General features: G+C 44.6%; 1 protein-coding gene across 5 annotated transcripts in view; it reads right to left on the bottom strand.

Moving 5' to 3' along the window:
• The window catches only part of Xpnpep1 (X-prolyl aminopeptidase 1), a 52,184-nt gene extending 37,850 nt beyond the window's left edge, over positions 1 to 14,334 (bottom strand). The window contains exons 1-2 of one of the 5 annotated variants that reach the window (XM_059256643.1): positions 14,176 to 14,334; positions 6,536 to 6,624 (exon numbers count right to left, since the gene is read on the bottom strand). Coding sequence is in view for 2 of the 5 variants with exons in the window: in XM_059256627.1 (XP_059112610.1) it covers positions 6,536 to 6,624; positions 13,414 to 13,445 (121 nt within the window). In the remaining 3 variants the exon portion in view is untranslated. Of the gene's footprint in view, positions 1 to 6,535; positions 6,625 to 8,932; positions 9,063 to 13,413; positions 13,548 to 14,175 lie in introns of those variants that run through there. The other 4 variants (XM_059256627.1, XM_059256634.1, XM_059256653.1 and 1 more) reach the window with 4 other exon arrangements.
• Positions 14,335 to 24,607: the final 10,273 nt, after the last annotated feature.

The following is a 24,607-nucleotide window of genomic DNA, read 5'->3' as shown; positions in this document are numbered from 1 at the left end:
AGAAGGACAATCACCCATGTGCTAAGAGTGGTTACTTTTGTGTGCCATAATTTTAGGTTTTCCATTATTGTGATAAAACACCACGACCAAAAGCAACCTGGGGTAGAGGTTTATTTCAGTTCCACCTCAGAGTACATCACTGAAGCAAGTCAGGGCAGGAACTCAAACAGGGCAGGAACCTGGAGGCAGGAGCTGATGCAGAGGCCATGGAGGACTGCTGCTTACTGGCCTGCTCCTTCACAGCTTGCTCAAAGAGATGTCAAAATGCAAAGAATAGTGATAGTAAGTAATCAGCTCTATACGGGACATCTGTATTACCCACTGCAAAGCTCAGCGAGCATCACAGAAGAGGGACCTAAAGCACATAGAGCCAGAGGACGGAGGTTTAACATACGACCTAACTGTTTCACTCCAAACGCACTGCAGCTGTGGTTATCCACACCAGACCTGCACAGGACGGGGCCTGGCAACATTTCATCATAGACAAAGCCCCACCCATCTCCCAGAGACGAGTGCCAGTTGGTTTCTGGAAGGGCGCTGTATTTCCCTCAGTGATGTAGCCACTGATAGTTGCCTATGCTTCAATAAATAACTCACCCATAGTTGTGTAAGCAACTCTTAAACTAAGTAAACCACACATAACATATAAAAAGATATGAAAGTGGGTGATTTAATGAAAAGAAAGGTTTTAATGAGAAAGTGGGGGAATGAGTGTAATGGGGGTCAAAATGACTAAAATTATATAAATGTATAAAACTGCAATTTTTTAAGATTTACTTATGTATATGAATATTTTGCTTACATATATGTATGTGCACCATATGCATGCCTGGTGCCCTTGGAAGTCAAAAGAAGGTGGCAGATCCCCTGGAATGGGATTTATAGCCAGCTGTGAGTGACCATGTGTGTATTGGGAATCAAACCCGGGTCCTCTGAAAGAGCAGCCTGAGCTCTTAACTGTTAAACCATCTCTCCAGTCCCTGCTTAGTAGGCTCTTCAAAAAGACCTTTACTCAACAGATACTGACTCATCCAATAGATAAGCCTTAGCCACAGTCCTGTGGCAACCTAACCAATGACGTCACCAAAAGCCAACAGAGCTGTGGTCAAGCACACTATCCTCAGCCCATGCATTACTAGCGTAAAACACGCCTAGAATGCTAGATGTCAAAGTGGGATGATAAGGGATTTGTTCTTTAGAGTTGTTGTTTTTGGTGGTGACAGGGTCTCATTAAGTATGCTAGAATGGCCTGGAACTCACAATTCTGCTCAGCCTTCTGAGTGCTGGGAACTACATGTACCACCATACCCAGCTCAAAGTATTTCTTTTAATTTCTAAATTACGCGTGTGTGTGTGTGTGTGTGTGTGTGTGTGTGTGTGTGTGTGTGTGTGTGTGTGTAGTGTGTGTGTGTGTGTGTGTGTGTGTGTGTGTGCGCGCGCGCTCGTGCATAAGCAAGCTGGCTGAGCAAGAGCTGGAAGGAACATGACAGTAAGCAGTGGTCCTCCGTGGTTTCTGCTTAAGTTCCTGCTTGAGTCTCTGCCCTGATTTCCCTGGATGACTGATTGAGTGACCTGGAAGTGTAAACTGAAATAAACCCTTTTTCCTCAAGCTGTGTTTGTTTCAGTGTTTCCTGAGCAACAGACCAGTAAACTAGAGCACCAGCACTTGATTTTTGAGCCAGGATCTCTCTATATCCCAGGCTGATTTAGAACTTACTATGTAACTCAGCTGACTCACGTTCACATCCTCCTCCCTCAGGCTGGGGTTGTAGGCAAGTACCACCATGTACAGTATTTTCACTGACCCCCAAAATCATCCATGCTCAACCTACCCATCCCTCACTCTCCCCCAGGCCCTGGCAATCTTTCATCTTTCTTACTATCTAGTTTAGACCTTCTCAGAATATTATTCAACCAGAATCATACAGTAGGCAGTCTTTTCGATTGGCCTCTCTCACTTAGCAAGATGAAGAGCACCTCATATCTTTTTAGGGTGTGCTATCTCAACTCTTTTTAGTTTTGAATGATATTCTAATAAGTAGCTGTACTGCAGCTTATTTATTCATTCACCTGTTGAAAGACACCTTTGCTTCCAAATTTGGATGACTATGAATGAAGCCGCCATAAACAATCATGCTCAGGGCTTTTGTGTGGATATACTGTTTCAGCTTATCTGGGTAAACACCAAGGAATGTGAGAGCTCAATTACATGACAAGCATTTATTAGCACGTAAATAACTTTCAAACTGCTTTCCAAAGTGGCTTGGCCATGCTTCACCCACAATGAACAAGAGTTCCCATTGCTCCACATCCTTGCCAGCATTAAACACTGTTGGTGTTTGGGATTTTGCAACTCATTTTAAGCAAGTAATAAAAGATCTTAGTTATCAAGAAACAACCTGATATACAGTTATGCATAGTGGAGGGGGGGTTCCTATGAGGCAGCTAAATCAGGGGCTTCTCAAGGACGGACATGATTGCTGCAGCTTACACACACTGGAACTTTTCCATTTGCTTCTTTCTCTTTCTTCATCAGCACCAACACCTTGGGTTCTCACACTTCAGTTCTTATGGTGACCTCAATAGACTTCCCCACAACATACCTCACACCAGTTGTATGACCAGCTGAAAAACTGACCAGTTCATCATCTCCACCAGGACAACTTCACCAACTGTTACAGCTCAGAGGAGTCTCAGAGCAGAATTACTCAAAGGAAGTATTGCTGGAGACTGTCCTCCTCACCACTCAATCATATCCATGTTCCTTACATTACAGCTGCTTCTGAAAACTGTCTTCAGAGGAACTTCCTTTCCTATTCTCTCCTCTACTTAGCCTCTATCAACTCATGTCTCAGAGAAACAGAGATCAGAATATCTGGTCTGAAGCCAAGCCTGGAGGCCCAGACCTGTAATTCTAAAGGAGAATAAGGCAAAAGGACCACAAGTTCCTGGCCAGTCTGGGCAAATTAGTGATATGATACACTACTTCAAAAGAAAAGAAGGCTGTGGATACAGCTGGGGGCAGGGGGTGGGGAGTGGGGGGTACAGTCTGGGGGATACAGCTTGGAGTGGGAGCACAGCCCAGTGCTGGGGTGCTTGCCTAGTATGCACTAGGCTCTAGATTCAATCTCCAGTAGAGCACGCGCGCGCACACACACACACACACACACACACACACACACACACACAAGAAGTATCTGGACTACTATGAATTCATCTTAGAACTAAGAGCACAGCTCAGTATTAAGCACTTGCCTAGCACCATGAAGCACTAGGTTCAATACCCAGCACTGCTCCACTCCCTAAAAGTCAAAACTCAATGCATATGTTAACACTCCTACTGAATCCAAAGTAAAACCCACTGTGAACTCAAAAGAATGCCTGAAAACAAGGCTGTGACAACATTCCTGAGTTTCAGAACAGATTTATTATGCTTCCAATTAAACAAATTAAACCCCATCCCACTGTTGTGGGGGGGTGTCTCACTCCATTGCCTATGCTAGTCCAACCCTCTTGTACTCAAGAGCTCCACCTACTGCAGCTTTCTGAACAGCTGGGACTACAGGCAGGCACCATCCCCTGCCTATGGTAACATTTTCACATCAGGCCAAAATAAAGACTTCTTTTGGAGTACTGATTCACCCTTGGCTGCACGTTAGAACTACCTTGGGAACTTCTTGGTCTGGGGTGCAGCCTGGACATAAGAAATTTTAAAAAGCAAATATCTGAAAGAGTCCACTGTACTTTCTTTTGAGATCATTAATTTTCTTACAGAATTTGGCTAATTAGGGCACATTCCGACCTAAGGATTTTGTTGGCACCACCTAGGAGTTCATAGCACAGCACCGAATGCACCAACACTGGCAGTTACTAACCTCATGGACAAACTTATCACAGCCAGCAGCAAACATCAGCACCTCGCTGGGAACTGAAAACGATCAAGACCAAGTGAGTTTGGTCAAAGTCATCTTCAGCTTCCTACTCACTATCCCGTCTCCTCACCTCCACACCCTGGCCTTCACCACTATTTCCTGCCTCTTTACTATTATCCCTCTCTGCGATTGGCAAGTCAGGCCGCCTTAGAACCATAAGCATCATCGATTTATTACAATTGTGTATTTCCTTCCATTCACCATGACCTCAGCCCACATGGCTAGTCTCAACATTTCCCCTTTTCCTGCCTTCTTATCCTTCCGGCTCATCACATCGGTTGTTGTTTTGGGTCAAACATAGCCACTTCTTTGTCACCTGTATCCTTGACATGACAAAAAAACTCCCATAAGTACAACCAACAGACACATACGGTACGAGGCAGTTGGCAGCAAGAGTAAAGTAGAGACCACAACATCAGAAGAAGGTTGAAGTCAAACAGAAACATCAGAAGAAGGTTGAAGTCAAACAGAAACAGCTCAGCCAGACACCGCCACCGAGGTAAGCACAAGACGAAAGACGGCTGAGTCACCTTAGCCATGTAAAACAACCGTCTATGGCAGTGACTGACAGCTGAAGAGGTGACACTGAAGGACAAAACCGGCACAAATGTGCACCCCAGCCACTAAGGTAGGAAAGGCACGTGACAGTCATGGCTGGTAAACTCAAAGGGTAATTCTGATGAAAACTAGTTATTCTAAGAGAAGCATTATGAGTATCTGCAGTTATTAGAGTCTGATACAGAACAAATTAAGAAGAAATGCAATGGGCTAAATGATGTAACAGGTATGTATCCTGCTTTTCCCTAAAGCAGAGACCATGTCATTTCTGTATCCATGCATAACTATGCACATTTAGATGGCTGAGTATCACAATGGTGTGTCTATGATCTTTTCAGAAAAAGCTACATAACAGTGAAACAAAAAGTTAGGAACTCAGAAGATGCCATATTATAGTATCTCACTCCACACCCTTTTATTTTTCAGAAATGTTAGCAGCTGCCAAGAGCTGAGCAGTGTGCAGGGAAGTGGAAAGCCAAGAGCAACAAACCAGTCCATGATGTAACATTAGCCTACATTGCTAGGTGTTTTTAAATCATGCCTTAAAGAGAATGACTCATTGAAGCCTCTTGCATATGAAACAAGTTCTTAACCCTGAAGCCTTTATCACAAAAGCTTTGCCTGACCACACTGAAGGCACAGCTCACTCCCCTCACTGGGTGGCTAGCACTAGACATGAAAACAAGTGCGAAAGCACCACATGAAGGAACTCTAGAAATATGTGAACCTGGACCTGAGGCTCCAGCTGAGATTCCCACCCATCTTGTTGTAAGAGCAGGGGGGCGGATACCCTCCAATTTCAGCATCCTAGATTTTACCCAGATGTTCTTGTAAACAGAGTCTGTGTCTCTGCCTATATGGCTGAGATAGCTGAGGGCTATACATATGTTAGTGCTTGATTCTCACAATGATTCTTTCAAGCAAGATTTCATTATTCCCATTTAAAGGAATAGGGATTAAAAAGAGTTAAGGAGTTGCCCAAGTCAGCTGGACCATCAAGAGCCAGAACCCAAGGTCTATGTAATTCTCTAGTTCATGCTCCATTACCAACATTGCTAGGGGACTTAATAGAGGATTAAATAAGCCTATGACCAGTAGAATCAATACAATACTTGGGCTCTGATCTCCAGCTGGCATCTACCACCTTAGCTCCCGGGGAACTCTTATCTCCTTCATACAGTTGGAAGTTTTCTTCCAACTCCAAATTTGATTATTTGGCCCTTGATGCCTTTCTTCCTCTTTTTCCTACTTCTCTCCTCTCCCTAATATAGCTCAAAATGAGCTGGATAGTCTGTATTTTTAGATGTAAAATTGCACACAATACCATTGGTATTCCCACAGCCACTTCAGGATGGAAGACACACTGCAATTCTGTTAGGGTAGCCACAGCAAAGCGAGGCTAACCAGTTCTAAGAAGTAAGCTGATCTTGGAAATCCCTCCCCCACAAAAAAAAGAACTTTTCCTAATCGCACACTGAACGTATACAGCACAGTAATATATTTTCCCATTTCAGAATCTGACAAAAGGTAGAAAGGTAATTTCTAAGATAATCAACAGGGACTATATTAGAGATAAAAGTTGGCACTAGAAGAACCAGAAGACATTTCAATAACAATCTCCTCCACCCACCACCATCACCATCTATCCCCATAACATGAAAAAAAAAAAAAAAACCTGGGGCCAGCAAGACAGCCCAGCGGGTGGGTGCTTGCCACCAAGCCTGCCTTGAGTTCCAGTCCCAGGACTCATATGGTAGAAAAAGAAAATCAATTCCCACTAGTTGTCTCTTAACCTCCATACATGCGCCATGACATGTACACTCTTACATATATATACAATAAACAAATATAGTATAATAAATTTAAGTGGTAAATATATAAAAACAGTAACTGATCACCCAGGAAGCCAGAGGACAGCATGATTTTTAACTGCATCTTAGTCACACTCAATTACAAATCCCTTGACCTCTCTTCCCAGTCAATCTGAGGTTGGGACAGAAACTCTTGTGATATTTCATCTAATTTATAAGCAAAATTGTTGTTACCTCTTTCCACACTCTTGTCTCCTGAGGGTGTCACCTCGTTAGGTTCAATTATTCTTAAATTTCTCAGCTGAAAATCCTGGTGATTCGCCCTTAAAGAGAAAGAGCAGAATGCTGCAGACTTTGGCCCCAGGAAACGTGGCAAGGCTCAGTCGAAGAAGGCGTAAGTTGGCTGAGCAGCTTTCCGGGGTGAGTCAGAACTCTTACCCTGGTACCAGTGATGGCACACCAGTTTCGGATAAACCACCCTCCACTCTGTGTACAACAGAGCAGGGAGCACTTCCCTATGGGGTACCCCAGGGCAAGGAGCACTTCCCTACGGGGTACTCCAGGGCAGGGAGCACTTTCCTATGGGGCACATTAGATTGCCATTGTTAAACACACCCACAGCAGCCAGACCTCTTCAATTACATCTAATCTCACACTAGACTAAGATTTATTTTCTGTAACTATGTTCTCAATGACGAGATTTTGCACTTGTACAAGGTTCTACTTTGTTCCATTTCACTCTTTTGTGGTGTCCTATTCTTCCACTCTGGTTTCAGTTTCTCTTCCTAGCAGCTTGATCATTTTAGGCATTTATTTCAAACTTTCCACCGTGGAGAGCAAGTCTTGTGTTTGTTGGATGTGCTGCTTTTCCCTGTTGGTGGTTCATTGGGAGTTATCTTCACGGGCTGAGGGTGTAGCTCAGCTGGTAGAATCCCTGCCCAGCATGCAGGAAGCCATGGGCTCAATCCCTACCATTGCGCAAACCAGGCTGGGTAGTACATGCTCAAAATTGGGAGTTCAAAGTCACAATACACTACTTAGTTCAAGGTCAGCCAGGGATACATGAGAACCTGCCTCAAGGAATTGAAGTTTATCTTCAGCCAGGCATTTGGTACACACCTATGATCCCAGCACTCCTAAGGAGGCTGAAGCAGGAGGGGAAGAGTTTGAGCCCACCCTGGGCTACAGAGTGAACACCTATCTCAAAAAGGGGTGGGGGGGTAGGGGTGTAAACTGTCTATGAAAAGCTATGTCCTAGTTCATATAAGCATTATTGTCACAGTTTGCAATTTCCACATTAACTTCTCAGGCAAACCATCTATAGGGACCCTGGATCTCAGGCATAAAGGCCTCCATCTGGATCTGATACCTTCCCAGGCTAAGTTTACCAACATCCCAGGCAAGCTTTAAGTCCCTCTAAATCTGTGGCACCTGAGAATTCTCTATCACCTTCACCCGAGTATTGGCTGAGAACCTTCCAGTATCAAGAACTTAGTGTAGACACTGGTGGATGAGACCTCTGCCTTATGAGTGGGCCAGGGAGACAGGACAGGGGAGAGAAAGCAACGGACACTGTTCTACAAAGCAGGGAACGGAAGGGAGGGCAAGGGAGGTCTTTCTGGTAATACTTGCCATTTTAGCAAAGAACGATCTTTTAAAAAAGTGACAAAGCTAGCCATGTTCAATTCTAGAAGAACATCCCAGAAAATGAGTATAGCAAATACAAGGCCATGAAGCCTCTACAAGGATCTAGGACAGAATGAAGCCTTGAATTTGTTGTCCAAAGTAAGATATGCCAGGGATCTCATAGATGTTAGAGCACATGACCTCAACAAAATGCCAGAAAAGAGCAAACACAGGTTTTATCCCAGGAATACAAGGTTGGTCAACATAGTAAATTTAATGTAAAACACCAGATCAGTAAAATAAAGAGCAAAATCAACATCTCAAGACATGGAAAAAAATCATTTGACAAATGCAACACCCACTGAGGATAAAAGTACTCAGCAACGAGATGGCTCAGCAGATCAAGGAGCCTACGGCTAAGATGGATTACCAGTTTGATCTCCAGGACCCACATAGTGGAAGGACAGACATGACTCCCCTAAGTTGTCCTCTGACCTCAATATGTGCACACACACAGATAAATAAGTGAATTTTTTTTTTTGATTTTCCAACCTAACCATTACACCTACAAGAAGTGTGAAAACTGAATGCTTTGCCGTATGAGGAAGAAGCAAGACAGAAATTACTACACTCTACACTGCATTTGTGGTTCTATCCTGGGCAATCAGGCAAGAAATGAACCAAATGTATCCAGATCAAAAAACAAGCAAAATTCTATTCACAATGCCATCGATTTGAGCAGACAAAACCCTAAACAACTCACCAAAAACTAGAGTAACTGAACTCACCAAAGACAGTATGTAAAAATTAATTATACTTCCATACCTTTGCTCTCAACATCAAGAAATAAAGAAAAATCCCTGTTCAATAGCATTTAAAACAATAAAAAACTTAATACACTTAGCAAAGAAAGTGTAAAAGGCATACTGTAAAATATACAAAAGATTGGTGACACGTGAGTTAAATAAAATCTGAATATACAGATTCATGGATCCGAAGACTTACTTATCATTAATATAAAACTCGCCAAGTGTGATGGTACACTCAGAGGCAGAGCCCAGTCGATCTCCGTGAGTTAGAGGCCAGCCTTGTCTACATAGCAAGTTCCAGGACAGCCAGGGCTACACACAGAGTCCTGTCTCAAAAAGAAAAAGATGTTAATATAAGATTGAACATTCTCTATCAAAATTCCAGCTGGCTTCTACATATAAGCTGACAAGTGGATCCTAAAATATAGTAATACCAGGAACTGAGATTAGACAAAAGGGCCCCAATTATCTCAACTCACCAATAAAAAGATAACCATAATTTGAAAATGGTCAAAGAATGTGAAAAGACCTTTCTTCAAATGGTCAAAGACAGACAAGACAAAGTTCAACACTACTGAATATGGTGGCTCGCACATGCATCCCTAAAACTCAAGAGGCTGAGGCAGGGGGACTGCCACAAATTTGAGTCCAGCCTAGACTTAAGTGCACAATTCTACCTCAGAAAAAAAAAAAAAGAATGAAGGGAGGGAGGGAGAGAAAAAAAAGACGTTCAACATCACTGAGCATCCTAAGTCTGCAGAACAGCAAAGATGGCTGGAACTGGTGCTCAGGGGAAAGCAAGTGGCTCTCCCAGCATGCTTGAGGCCCTGGGTTCTACCCCAGCACTGGAGAAAGAAAGGATATCACTTCTCACCCACTGAGAGGGGGATAATCAGGGGCTGGAGATGACTCAGCAGTTAAGAGTGCTTACTGCTCTGGCAGAGGACATAGGTTCAGTCCCAGCACCCACACAGGGGCTCACAACTGCCTGTAACTCCAGAGAGTCTAACACCCTCTTTTGGTCTCTACTGGCTCCTGCACATACATACACTCAGGCACACATGTGCACACACACACAAAATATTATTTGTTTATTTGTCTGAGATAGGGTTTCACTATGTAGCTGACTGGCCTGGAACTCACTGTGTAGACCAGGCTGATCTCAAACTCACAGGATCCACCTGTCTGTACATTCTGAGTGCTGGGATTAAAGGCACGGGCCACCAAAAAAAAAAAAAAAAAACAAAAAAAACAAAAAAACACACAGACAATAACAAGTATGGATGTGGATGTAGAAAGTCGGAACCATCAGGCATCAGGCATTGCTAATGACATGTAAGCTGGTGCTGTGGCTTTGGAAACAACTCAATAGTTCCCTTAAAAATTAAATATGAGCCGGACAGTGGTGGCGCACACCTTTGACCCCAGCACTTGGGAGGCAGAGGCAGACGGATCTCTCTGAGTTCAAGGCCAGCCTGAACTACAGAGTGAGTTTCAGGATAGCCAGAGCTACACAGAAAAACCCTGTCTGGGGGGGGGGGGGGGGGGGGGGAAGAAAAGAAAAGAAAAAGGAATATGGTTATCCAACCCATGCAATTCCCCTGGGAGGCATATACTCAGGAAAACTGAAAACATCGCCTCATAAAAACTTGTTCAAAGGACAATAGGTATAGCTCAGGAGTAGAACCCTTGTCCAGCATGCAGCATGCGTAAGACACTGGAAAGACAAAATTACACTCAGGGAAAAAACTGTCACACGCACCAAAAAAATACAGTGTATGATTCTATTTATATGAATGGCCAGAATGGGCAACCTAGAGAGACAAAGGAAACTTCTGGTTGCCAAGAGCTTAAGACAATGGGATGCTGGGGAAATGAGGAGTTCTGAGGAGGAGCCAGGGTGGGGAAAGGACCTGAAGAGATGACTCTGTGGTCAAAACCACTTGCTGCTCTTTGCAGAGGACCTGGATTAGGGTCTCAGCACCCATGTGGCAGCTCACAACTGTCTGTAATTTCAGTTCCAGGGGATCTGATGCCCTCTTCTGGCCCCCAAAGGGCTACTGCATACATGCGGTACACATAAACTCACGCACGCACACATATACACAAAATAAAAAATAAGTAAATAAAAAAATGTATTCGGAGATAAAAATGTCTTCAACATCGGTGAGGTATACAACTCAGTGATTATTAAAGCCATTCAACTATTCAGAAGCAAAGTATTACAGAATCGGAGCCCAGGCCTCTCGATGTCCCCGTGTTCTACCTCAGTGTTCTACCCCTTCCAAGAACTTCTGAAGCCTAGGTCCTCTCCAGATCATGAAGAAAAGGTACCTCAGTGGGAAAGAGTGTACAGCACACTCCCTGCTCCATCTCTGCATACGGTGGTTATGGCCAGAACTACCTAAAACTACATTTGTCTCCCTTTCTCCCTCTCATTTTAAAAAGAAATCCCAACAGAGTTCTAGGTATGCATCCAAACTCCATTCCCAGGCTGTGGTGAGAATCACACAGCTCTAATGCTTGAGCTGAGGCCAAAGAAGAACCAAGTGCTCAACGACACTCCGTGAAATGAAACAAATGGGAGAAGCTGTGAGGGTGGGAGAGGAGGCAACAGTGTCTTCCTCCACACGGAGCCCACCCTCTTGACCTGAGGACCACCTTCTCCATTTTAGTCCAAGACTTGGAATGAGTATCCATCACTGATGTGCTACATCATGGATGCAGGCTTGGTTAGTACACGCCTCTGGTCATGACAACTAGTTCAGATAACATTTACAATCAAGTGAGTCTGGTTAGAGTAAGATCTAAGAGTCCTGCTCTAACCATGCTGAAGTAAGACTGTTTCTATGTGACTGACTGCCTAGGAGTCTCACCATGCCGAAGTAAGACTGTTTCTATGTGACTGTGAGCCTAGGAGTCTCACCATGCTGAAGAAAGACTGTTTCTATGTGACTGTCTGCCTAGGAGTCTCACCATGCCAAAGTAGGACTATTTCTATGTGGCTGTCGGTCTAGGAGTATTTTTTGTTTTGGTTTGGTTTGGTTTGGTTTTCGAGACAGGGTTTCTCTGTGTAGCTTTGCACCTTTCCTGGAATGACTCACTTTGTAGCCCAGGCTGGCCTCCAACTCACAGCAATTCACCTACCTCTGCCTCCCGAGTGCTGGGATTAAAGGCGTGCGCCACCACCGCCTGGCCACCTAGGAGTCTTGTAGGAAAAGTCTACCCAAGTCAAGAGCTGAGCAAACTAGAGGCAGAAGTGAAAGGGGAGGACCAAAGATGGCGGTCCTGGCTCTTGGCTTTAGCTTTACTAACACCACCCCTGCTCCATTTTACATCCTTCTAAAATGAAAGGAGTCCTCATACACTGGATGGCACTGGAATTCTACCACTTCAGGAAAGCATCCTGAAACAAAAGGCCTCCCGTCTCAGCCTACCAACTGACGTTCAAAGGCCACCCCCAATACTGTTACTCTGTGGATCCAGCGATGACTACGGTCTGGTCCTCAATGCTTCCTCTCAGCCTTTAGCATTACATTATTTTCCACTTGCCTGACCTTATTTCCAGGAGAAAACTTCCAGAAAGGTCTATCCATGTGGACAGTTACCCACACCCCTCCACAGTGTACATGTGGATCTCTGGTCGTACTTAAGGTGCTACCACAAAACCAGGTCCAAGTCAAGGTAGGATTGAGATCTGTCCACTCACAAAACACAAGCATAACATGATCAGAATTCTACAAATAAGTCGGGCTGCAGTTTCTCATGAGTTCACTAGAGCCTCAACTGGTCTTAGAGGACTGGTAAGCCTCTGTGGATCACCACAGGTTTAATTCTGGCCTTTGTGTACTTATTTCCCACTTTTTTTTTTTTTTTTTTTTGGTTTTTCGAGACAGGGTTTCTCTGTGTAGATTTGCGCCTTTCCTGGATCTCGCTCTGTAGACCAGGCTGGCCTCGAACTCACAAAGATCCGCCTGGCTCTGCCTCCCGAGTGCTGGGATTAAAGGCGTGCGCCACCACCGCCCGGCCTATTTCCCACTTTTAATAGCTAAGTGTGCCTGGTTTGGGAGGAGAATAAACTAAAACATGTTCAACATGAGGCTGAGAAATATCTTCGCACTTCCTGTGTCCAAGGAGCACCTAGACCAGTTTCCTGGTGGGATTTTTCCAGAAGGTTATGCCAATCTGTTTCCTGATATAGCCCCAGAGACCATTTGTGTGGGGAGGGCCCCGCAGCTGCCTGTCTCTGTGGAGGGGGTGGATAAGAGGTAAAATGCAGACATCAGAATGCTCAGGGTTGTAACTTTAGATTGCCGCGGGAAGGGGAGGGTGAGGACAGGGACACAACCACCTCTGGGTACCCGGGGTGGATTCAAAAGGGACCAACTTCCTGCAATAGCAGGGCCTTCCCTCCGGGTCGGGGTTGGTGAAGATCGCGGCCCGCCCGGGTCCCAGGACGGGATCCGGCCGCCCGGAGGTGCCCGCGGCCACGCCGGAAGCGAGCTGAGTCCTGCCCGGCTGCACGGATCGATCCCGGGCTCCAGCTCGGAAGGCTCCCGCCAGTCTTGGCCATCGCCCGACGGCCGCGGGCCCGCCGCTCCTCGCCCTCTTTTCCCTACCCTCCCGGGTGTGCAGCTCGCGCGCCCGGACGCCGGCCAGCCGGCACAGTCCCCTCACCTTACTCGCGGTGGCTTTCTGGAGGCTGCCATTCGGCGGTGACGTGCCCTAGCCCACGTCAGGGGAGCGCAGACCAGCTGATCACCGGCGGCAAGGCGCGCGCACCGGGCAGGCCACGCCCCCCTCTGTGGCGTGCTCACGCAGGACCCCGCCCCACTCTTAGGCTCCGCCCGTTTGCTGGAGGGGGCGTGGCCACGTTTCAGAATTCCGAACCCCTGCAGGCTGTTGTTGCTAGGAGAGGGTGGTGCCCTTTGCAACCAGTTGGGAAGAAGGCGCCGTGCTGCTGTGCGACAGCGCTTCTCTTCCTCCCCAAAGAGGAAGAAGAGTTTTGCCAGCTAATTAGACTGCAGTGCTTCCCAGGTATGTTCCAGCCTTCAGGTCAGCTAAGACTAGTGTGTCGTGACCAGCTCTGTAAGAACCTATTTTAGGGTCCTGGAGACCCTGGATCCGGATATAACTTGCTGAGACCTTAGAGATGTCACCCAAATGATTTTGTTCAAACAGCTTCAAAACCTGCTGCTCACTTCACTTGGGTAACTACTGACGTCAAAGCGTCCAAACCTAAGCCCTAACCCCATACACAAAAACGTTCTCCAAATAGGGCTTTTTCATCTCAGTCAGTGGCTGTTCCATGTCCCACCCACTTTTCATCATCTCTACCTGTCACCTATCTGATGACATCACTTCCACCGCCAGAACAATCCTATCCAGAGGTTCCCTGTGGTGTTTACTATAATCGACTTATATGAGCTCTAGAATTACCTGAGAGAAACGCCTCTGGCCTGTCTGTGAGGATTGTCTTGATTGTGTTAATTAGTATGAGAAGACTCATCTTAATTGTGAGTAGAACCACTCACTCCCTAGGCTGAGGATGTTAGACAATACAAATCGGTGGAAATGAGCTCTCGGCTTTTGACTGTGGATGTAATGACACCAGTTCTCTCGATCTTCTGTCCACTATGATGTACGTCCCTGCTATGGTGACCTATAACCTGGAACTGTAAGCCAAATAATAAACTCTTTACCGCGAAAATTCCTTTGTCAGAATATTTTATCACAGCAAAGAGAAAAGAAACTAAGACATTCCCCATCTCATTCAGGATGAAGTCACAGCTCACACCTCTCACTGCTGGCCTTCAATAACCTTGAAAAGGCTGAGCACACTCATGGTCCCTTCCTCCAAGTGCCACAACCTCAATGAAACCTGCTTAAAGCTATAAACCCCCTCTGACACATCCAGTCTCCCTGAGCCTGCTTTTTTCCCCACAGCTTTTACCATTTTTCACATGACTTTATCTTTTAAAAATAAATTCTGCTCTCTTTCTCTCTACCCTACAGACATACCATAACCCTCAATACAGGAGTTGTTTCTGTTGTATAAAAATGAGCAATAGCTGACATTCAGTAAATTCTCACGTTTTCTGCAGAAATAAATGTCCCCAGATTGCACACTTCTCAGAAGCAGAGACAGTGGTTCTCCTGTTCATTGTTATGTCCCTAGTGCTTATCACAACACCTGGCACTAACTGAAATTGCACTTTTTAAAGCTGATGGGTGCCCCCAAGTCCTAATACACCTGTGTCGAATGGGTTCTGCTATCCTCCAGTACTGAAAGTCCCAGTTCATGTGAGCACCTAGACAAGTCAGAAAAGAAGGTATGTGGTAGAGCATGTCTGTTCATTTCCTCAAGTTTAAGGAGCCAAAAGGAGACTGTAAACAAAGTGACTGGCTCCTGCCCACACCCAAAAGAATAGCAAGAGAGAAAACCAGTTACCAGGAGGAGTTATAAGTGAAACCAAAAGACAGCGAGCAATTCATAGACATACTGCCAAGGAGAAAGGAGCTGGCTCGGAATTTATGTCTGGCTTTGGAGGGGAGAGAAAGAAACACTGGGTATTCCCTAGACTAGACTTGAATTCCTGTTTGCAAGACAGCAAAGCCACCTTCATGGCCTTGAAGCTCTTTGGGGAAATCCCAGGAAGAAAACTCTGAGAATAATTGCAGAGGGTGAGAGCAGGAAGAGTTAAGTGTGGTTTGGGTCTGTAGACCTCGTGGCTTTGTAGGTAGGCACACTGACACAAACTGATCGATATCTGTCTAGCCTATGACAACCCAGTGAACCAAGAGACTATTTGTGCACGTTTTACTGTTTTCAAAGACTGAGGTTTTCAGAAAGCAAGTTCACTGCCCAAAGTTCTTGAGCTCATACGTGATGAAAATTACAATGTACATTCTGGCATTAGGATGTTCTTAGCTCTCACACACAAAACCAACAAGTTCTTGTTGCACGAATCCTAAATGGTCACATAATAAAAACTCAGAACCAGATATTGGGGTAAATGCTGAAAGATCAGAGGAAACAAGCCACAGCCACTTCTCACCTCGCCAACTCCTCAGCCAATCCTGTCTCCACAAATCCTCTGGCTGAATGCCTCTGAGTCCTCAGCAGAAAGGGCCTCTAGTTCCTGTCTGCTCACGCCTTATATGCCTTTCTCTGCCCAGCCATTTCACCTATCTCAGCCTCCTTAGTTCTGGGATTAATAGCGTGTGCTGGAGTTAAAAACGTATGCCACCAATGCCTGGCTCTGTTTCTCTCCCAGTGTGGCCTTGAACTCACAGAGTTCAAGGCGGTGGCACACACCTTTAATCCCAGCACTCGAGAGGCAGAGCCAGACGGATCTTTGTGAGTTCAAGGCCAGCCTGGGCTACAGAGTGAGTTCCAGGAAAGGTGCAAAGCTACACAGAGAAACCCTGGGGGAGGGGGACATGCCACTACTGCCTGACCTCTATGTTTAACTCTGTGGCTGGCTCTGTCCTCTGATCTTGAGGCAAGTTTTATTAGAATACAACAAAATATGACCACAGGTTCTAGGTAAGGGGCCCTTGAAGTGGCTTCATCCAAACTGCTGGCCTGCTCAGTGGAAAGAGGGAAGTGACTGGTGGTAGCGTTTGAATTCAGCTCAGATGTGTCTTGGATGGAAATAGAAACAGGAAGTGTGTGAAAGCATTATAAATTGAATTGTGCCTACCCCACCCCTACCCACCCCCAAAAAATCATAGATTATTCCCAGTTCCTCTGATCTTATTTGGGCATGTGATTAATTAAAATGAATCCTTTCAGAACAGACAGGTTTCTATTCCAATATGACAATTTTAAAAGGAATCTGGCCACACGGTGTGTACAGGAAGAATGCCATGAGGGCATGGAGACAGAGATGAGCATGACGCATCCGCAGGGCAAGCACAAAGATTGCCAGGAGCCACACAAAGCCAAGAGAGAAGTGTGACCAGATTCTCCCTCGAGGAAAAAATTAAGTGACCCCATAGATACCTTGATCTTACATGTTCAGATTCCAAAAGTTTGGGATAACAAGTTTCTGGGTTTTGAGCCACCAATTTATGGCAGTCTGTTATAAAAGTTCTAGAAAACTAGCATAAAGCGAGTTCTAAAAGTCCAAGTGTGTGTTTTGTAGACTGGTGTTGGGCTGCCCACCATTCACTCCAATAACCGTGCTGTCCATGGAGCCCAGCTGTCACTCGTGCCTCCCTCTTTTGTTTTCAGGCTGTGTGGTCCAGGTGAGACATTTGAATCCCAGGGAGTGCTGTGTGACCCAGAAGCAAACCCACAGTAACAAGCACAGCGATTGCTGAGGGACCAATACGGAACAGAGAGGTTTGCATGATAAGGCTGGAATGGGACCTTGCTCTCCTCTGCCAGGCAACAGCAGAGGCTGTCCTCCTGAGCTGCTGGCTCCTGAGCTGCTGGCTGTACATGCGACCTTCCGATGGTACAAAGGCAGCAGAAGGACCAAGGGGAGAGGAGAGAAACAGACCTCATAACAGCACCTGAGCCCTGAGTCTTGCTGGGCCTTGGACCACATCTCCCATTACACCTTTCAGATGTCAGCCAAAAAATTTCCTCTTGTTCTTAAGTCGTTTTGACATGGGTTTTCTGTCACTTTTAATTAAAAGACTCCTTACTGAATCATTTAAATTATCACTTGCACAGTTGGATCTTATGCACGACTAATTATAGCTTTATTAATAATTGTGGACTAAAAAATGAAAAAATATTATAAAACAATATAATTCCCATTTTTATAACACATAGCTGTAGATTTAGATACAAACTGTTATAGTGCAAATGCTTTTTCAGAATAAAAGCAAAATGATCTCTAGTGTCTTGGCGCTTATCTTGGGATGGCAGAAACTAAAACAGTTTCTGTTTTCCCTGTTTTTTTGTCTTTCTTTCTTTTTTGTTGTTGTTTCTTTCTTTTGTTTTTGGGGGGTTTTTCCCGATATCTGGCTAGGTAGATTGTTCATAGAGTAAAGACATCCACCTCAAAACCAAGCAGCTTGTGTTTGACCCCTGGGCCCCACCTGATGGAAGGAAAAATGAACCCTTCTTAGTGGTTCTCTGACCTACACACACACCCAGTGGCACATACTCACACCTACACAGACTTTTTTTTGTGAGTAAAAGGTTGGGAATTTAGCTCAGTGGCAGAGTGATTGCCTTGCGTGCACAAGGCCCTGGGTTCAAGCTCCATTGCTACCAAAAAAGGAAAATATATATATAAGTACTCCTCATTCTGCCTTTCTCTTTGGGAGGCAAAGCGAGAGAAATGTTTGTCTTCCAAACCCAGGCATTCCAATAAATAGCGATTCTTCAGGACTCGAGTTAATAACAGGTTAATATCCTGACTGTGTACTGATGGGGGCTATGGCAAAAATTCCTTCAATAAACTCCCACCTGAAGGGACTTTGAAAATAAAATCCTTGCAGTAGATCAAATGAAAATACAGCTTCTGAGAAGATTTTTAACTCTTCCCAATGTTTCTGTGTGCTCTAATGGAATTGATAGCTATAGGAGCTGTGATGAGTGAAGGCCTCACAAACTGATATAATATGCATTCTCTCTCTCTCTCTCTCTCTCTCTCTCTCTCTCTCTCTCTCTCTCTCTTTCTCTCTTCGTAAACTTAACTAAAAGATAGGCTTATGGTTACACCCTAGAGAGGAATGGGAGAAGAAAGCCAACTTTCAGAATTGGAGAGTCTGCCAAAACAATGTACTGTAAATTAAGGGTGGGAGAGCGCATTTGGCTCAGTTCACAATCCACTCACCCTTTGTCTTCAGTGAAAACTGAACTCAGACCTTTTGATATCTGAGTTCCATTTGCTCTTGGCAAAGCTCAGTTCTCTGGTTCAAATAAAAAACAATTTTAAACCTTATGAGGCCCACAGGGTTTCTTGGACATCAAATGGTGGTTGCGAAAACAGTATTTTGATGAGCTAAGTGTGACTGAATCCCAAACATACAGAGTACGTACAGAGTAAGGATTTTCTGGAGCACAGAGACCCTCCCATGCTGCTGGGGGTGGGGGGAGGCGGGGGGCAGTATGCTGCCTGTCTCTGCCTTTAAGGGGGACCCTTCTTTACAGTGTTTTATCCTCTTCTCAGGAAGCCTTCGGGTGGAGGGAGGAAAGCCTTTCCCAAATAGGAAGGGAAGCGAGCATGATGTCGATTTCTCACAGTCCTTTTCTGGTTACGGTTAAACACATGGCTATGGCAGAGGGGGAGGTCAGGAGACGATCTCTAGCCCGGTGCTGCCACTAAATGGTAGGATGTCTTTAACTCAGGCACAACCCCTCTCTCCCCTGGTTCCCTAAGCTTCTATGCAGCTGTCAGGACCTATGCAGAGAATCTGAAGTTGGGAGATATGCTCTGTGAGGCCTTCACTGGATTCTTCTGTAACAGCTTTATTGGGGAAATATTCACATACCATACAATTAGCCTGTTTACAGTGTAGAGCTCAGTGGGTTTGGGATAATCACAGCCATCACCACAATCAATTTTAGGCAATTTTCTTCATCTCAGAAAGAAATCCATGCCCTTTGTATTCTCTCTCCACCCCTTATCCTCATCTTCCATACCCTAGGGAACTGCTAATCTTTCTGTCTGAGTAAACTTGTCTCTTCTAGAAATTGTATATAAATGATATTGGATATTGGAGTTTTTGACTGGCCCTTTTCACTTAATATGTCATTTTTAAGATTTGGGGGTTTGGGTTTGGTTTTTGTGGTTTTTATTGCTGCTGCTGCTGCTGCTGCTGCTGCTGCTGCTGCTGCTGCTGCTGCTGCTGCTGTTTTGTTTTGGGGGTTTTGTTTGTTGTTTCGTTTTTCAAGACAGGATTTCTCTGTGCAGCCCTGGCTGTCCTAAAAGTCACTCTGTAGAACAGGCTGGCCTCAAACTCAGAGATTCCCCTGCCTCTCCTTCTCAAGCACTGGGATTAAAAGTGCATGCCACCAAGCCCAGCTTTGTTTTTTTTTTAATAATTTATTTATTTTTACTTTATGTGCATTGGCATTTTGTCTCCTTGTATGTCTGTGTGAGGGTGTCAGATCTTGGCATTACAGATAGTTGTGAGCTACCATGTGGGAGCTGAGAATTGAACTTGGGTTCTCTGAAAAAACAATCAGTGCTCTTAACCACTGAGCCATCTCTCACAGCCTCCCAGCTTTGTTTTTTATTTTTAATTGCTTGTATTGTGAGTGTCTGTGTGGGGATATATATATGTGAGTGCAAGTGCCCTTGAAAGCCAGAAGAGGGCATCAGATCCCCTGGAGCTGGACTTTCTGGTGCTTGGGAACACCCTAAAGTGGCATTTTAAAGTTTATCCATGTTGTAGCATGTACCAGTACTTGATTCCTTTTTATTTCCAAATGCACTAAATAATATCCCACATAATGAAGGATTATCTTTCACCAGTGACTGAACATATGTGATGTTCCCACTTTGGGGGTACATGAATATAGAGGTTTGAATGAGCATGTTCCCCATAAACTCAGATGTTTGAATGCTTCAGTACCCAGTTGGGGAGCTGTTTAGATAAGGAAATGTCACTGGGGGCAGGCTTTAAGATTTCAAAGCCTCACGCCGTTGCCAGAGCCTTCCCCCTGCTTCCTGCGTGCAGTTTATGAGCTCTCTGCTTGCTCCTCCAGCCATCGTGCCTGCCACTTCCCAGCCACGATGGACTCCAGTCCGTCTGGTACCCTCAGCCCAAACAAACTCTTTCTTCTATGAATTTCCTCCTCGGTCATGATGTTTTATCACAGCAATGGAGAAGTAACTACTGCAATGAGCAATGCTGGTGTTGAAGTTCATTTACAGCCTTCATTTGCACATATATTTGCTTGTTTTGAGTGGGTAGCTGGGAGGTAAAGTGTTAATCACACAACCATTCCATTTAACCCTTTGAGGAACTGCTACTGTTTTCAAGGATGACTGACTGGGTCATTTCCCATTCCCAGCATCACTGTGAGGCCCCAGTCACTATCCTCACCACACTTACTATTGTCTTTCTTTTCTAGCCAGCCTGGTGGGTATGAAGCAGTCTCACCGTGGTTAGGGTTTCTATTCTCCTGACACTAATGGCATTTAGCATTTTTTTTTTTTTTCCGAGACAGGGTTTCTCTGTGTAGCTTTGCTCCTTTCCTGGAACTCGCTTTATAGACCAGGCTGGCCTCGAACTCACAGAGATCCGCCTGACTCTGCCTCCCGAGTGCTGGGATTAAAGGTGTGCACCACCACCGCCTGGCTAGCATTTAGCATTTTTTTTTTCATGTTCTTATTACATTTGTGTGTCTCAACAGGATGATGCGTCTTTTCGGACCCTTTTCCAATTTTAAATTCAGGTCGTTTATCATTGTTATTGTTGTCAGTATTGTTGAACTATAAGCATTCTTTATATATTCTAGATGCAAATCTCTTATCAAGTGTATGATTTACAAAAGGTTTGCCCCCATAAATTGCTGTAGGTCATTGCATTTCAAATTCTGCTGAGGAGCTGGAGATGACTCAGTGGTTAAGAGCACTTGCTGTTCTTGCAGAAAACCTGAATTTGGTTCCTAGCAACCACCTGAGGTGGCTCGTAACTACGTTGAATCCAGTTCCAGGGGATCTAATGCCCCCTTCTGGCCTCCACAGATTCCTGCATGCACATGGAGCACATATGTACATACACATAAAATAAGATTAATAAATAAAACTTTAAATTCTGATTAAATGGCAATACTTTAAAGGGAAGATGTCAGTATGTAAACATCCTTATGTTCAGTTTCATTTGAAAACTCATGTTGCTTTGGAGGCTCTGCCCTTCCTTCCGTTCAGTAACAGACAGCACACAGGGAGGGAGCAGCCCCTCCCCCAGAGATGAGGTAGACAGCCCTCCATCTGGGAAGTGGACTGCCTGCCATTCTCTACCTGCCCACCATCTGATTTGTGACCCCTCTTCCCAGAGAATCTGACAAAGCGTGGCCTGGGTTTCAACCCCACTGAAGTTGTCCTTGCAATCGAATTAGACAGCTTCTTGCCAGAATGTTGTCACCTTTGGCACTTGAACAAACTTCCTCCCAACTTAACACCAGCCAGCAAGTCCTCCACTCTAGCTATTTTGCAGTTTTGGTTTTTCAAGTCCTGGGGCAAGTCAGTGGGACTTGGCAGAATTCTGGCAGTTCTGCCAGGACTGATGTCATGAGTGTCCCCTGCCATATGCATTCTCATTACTAACTCAAACCAGCCAAACAAACAAATGGAGCCAAAAAAACAGACCAACAGGCTGCTTGAGCTTCAAAACACCACATTAAAATACTCAGAAAAAATAAAACAGTTTAGTGCTTAAGCCCACATCCAAGAATGAAAATCACCATTTCTCATTCTTAACCATCACTTACCCTGGTCACAATTAGCCTGATAAAAGGCCTGTCTTGAAATAAACTAGGTACCCCTAAATATATATGTTAGTGAAATAGTTGTTTGTATGGTGTGTGAGCATGTGGGGTGAGCACATGGCGGGGTATACCCATACATGTACATGGAAGCCAGAGGAGGATGCTGAGTGCACCGTCACTCTCCACCTTATTCCCTTGAGACAGAGTCTCCCTGAACCTAGAGGTAAACTGGCAGCTACAAACCCAGACAGTCTCCTGTCTCTGCTCCCCACAGCATTGGGTTATAGGTGGGCAGGTAGCCACGCCCATGTCTTTATGTGGGTGCTGGGGATTTGAGCTGCAAGCATTCTCATCCCTGAACCATCTGCCCAGGTTCCTTATTCATAACGTTCCTATTCCTGTTTCTCACTGGCCTTTATCTTTTTACCTCTTGCTTCCTTTAAATATTCTTTTTCATTTAAACAGCTTTGTTGGGATATAGTTCAGATACCTTACAATGTGTCCACTAAAAGACTTTTTGGTGGGGCTTGTGTGTTTGCAGAATTGCACATTCATCACCACAGTCCATTTTAGACATTTTTATCACCAGGCAAAGAAACGTCATATCCTTTAGCATAACTCATTTCCTTCACTCTTCCCAGCCTTGAGTGTCCCCCACTCTGTTTTCTCTTTCTTTGCTGTAACCTTGACCACTTCATATGAACATATGCCACTCTGGCTAGCTTCTTTCACTTAGCACAATGTTCTCAGGATTGATCTATGATGTAGCATGGGCCACAACTTCTTTTATTGCAGAATAATCCATTTAATAGGAATGCCACTTTTTTGTGGGATTTGTTTCATTTTATTGTTGTTTTTGTTGTGTGTGTGATATGTGTACACTGGTTCATATATGCCAAAACATGTGTATGGATGTCAGAGGACAACTTTTGGAGTCAGTTTTCTCCTTCTGCACTGGGTTCTGGGTATCAAAATTAGGTCTTCAGATGTGTGCAGCAAATGCTTTTACCCACTGAGCCACCTCAGCACTCCTGATTTTACTGTATTTTTTGGAAACAGGATCTTGCTGTATAGCTGAGGCTAGCCTCATATGCACTGTATACCTCAAAGTGACCTCAAATTCACAACCCTGCTTTAGCCTCCCATGTGTTGGGATTACAGATGTGAACCACCACACCGAGCCACATTTTATCTATTCATTCAAACAGATCTTAGAGATTTTCTACTTTGGGAGCACTGTAAATAATGCTGCTATAAACATTTGGGCATAACACATTCTAAAAACACATGTCTCACTAAGGATAGAATTGCTTGATTGTGTTGTAATGCTGTGCTTAATATTTTGTAGAACTGACCAACTTTTTAAGAGTGACTGCTCTGCTTTGCATTCCCAGAAGCTGATGGCTAAGGGTTCAGTCTCCTCCGAATCATTGCTATTCTTGTCATGCTTTGTTAACATGGATTCCATCCTTCCATCCACTCTCCCCAGATTTCAGATGAAATTCCTGATGGTATTTGCCATTGGGAATCATAGTAGCATTTAATTTTAGGGTGACCGTTATTTAGCCTCTCCTTCTGGGAAATCTATTGGGGGAAAAACAGCCTTCAGGGACTTCTTTACAATGTACAGCCAATTATGTTTCCACAGTGCAGCATAAGCCTGCAATTCTAAGTACCTAGTCTGAGTACATTAAATACAAACAAAATAGAGTGAAATTCAAGCCACGGACGTGGAATTTTGGAAGTAAAAGAAATCCTAAGGATTCATTCACCAACAGTTTCGTTTCATAGATATAGATTCTTAAATCAAACCAAGAGACTCATGTGAGCACAGCTATATATTATAGAATAAGACTGAAACCTGATCTTATCAGTCCACACTGAAGTCCCAGACAGCTCTGCTCAGCAAACACAGGAGCAGTAATAATTTCCAGAGCAAGGGCAATATACATGCACACACACACACAACAAAGTTCATAAATATTCAGGCATAGCACATTCTAAAACTGAAAAGAAAAGTTGGAGCTGATTCTAGCCAATTGTATTGAATGCATGTTACACGGCATTTTAAGATTTTGCTTGGGGGATGCAAGAGCTGGCTCTGCGTTTAGGAACACTTAGCACGCTGGGAGCACTTAACACTCTTGCAGAGGACCTGAATTCAATTCCCATATGGCCACAAACCATGGTCTATGAAGTCAGCTCCAGGAAAACCATCGCCCTCTTCTGGCCTCATCTGGTGCTGCACTCACATGCATATACACACAGATACATACACACACATATAATTTAAAACTCAATCTTTAGCCGGGTGATGATGGCGCACGCCTTTAATCCCAGCACTTGGGAGGCAGAGCCAGGCAGATCTCTGTGAGTCTGAGGCCAGCCTGGGCTACAGAGTGAGATTCAGGACAGACACCAAAACTACACAGAGAAACCCTGTCTCAAACAAACAAACAAACAAAC

The sequence above is a fragment of the Peromyscus eremicus genome, chromosome 1 (genome assembly GCF_949786415.1).
Source record: "Peromyscus eremicus chromosome 1, PerEre_H2_v1, whole genome shotgun sequence".
NCBI classification, from domain to species: domain Eukaryota; kingdom Metazoa; phylum Chordata; class Mammalia; order Rodentia; family Cricetidae; genus Peromyscus; species Peromyscus eremicus.
The sequence above is the reverse complement of the archived record's forward strand: the minus strand, read 5'-3'. Positions and strand labels throughout refer to the sequence as shown.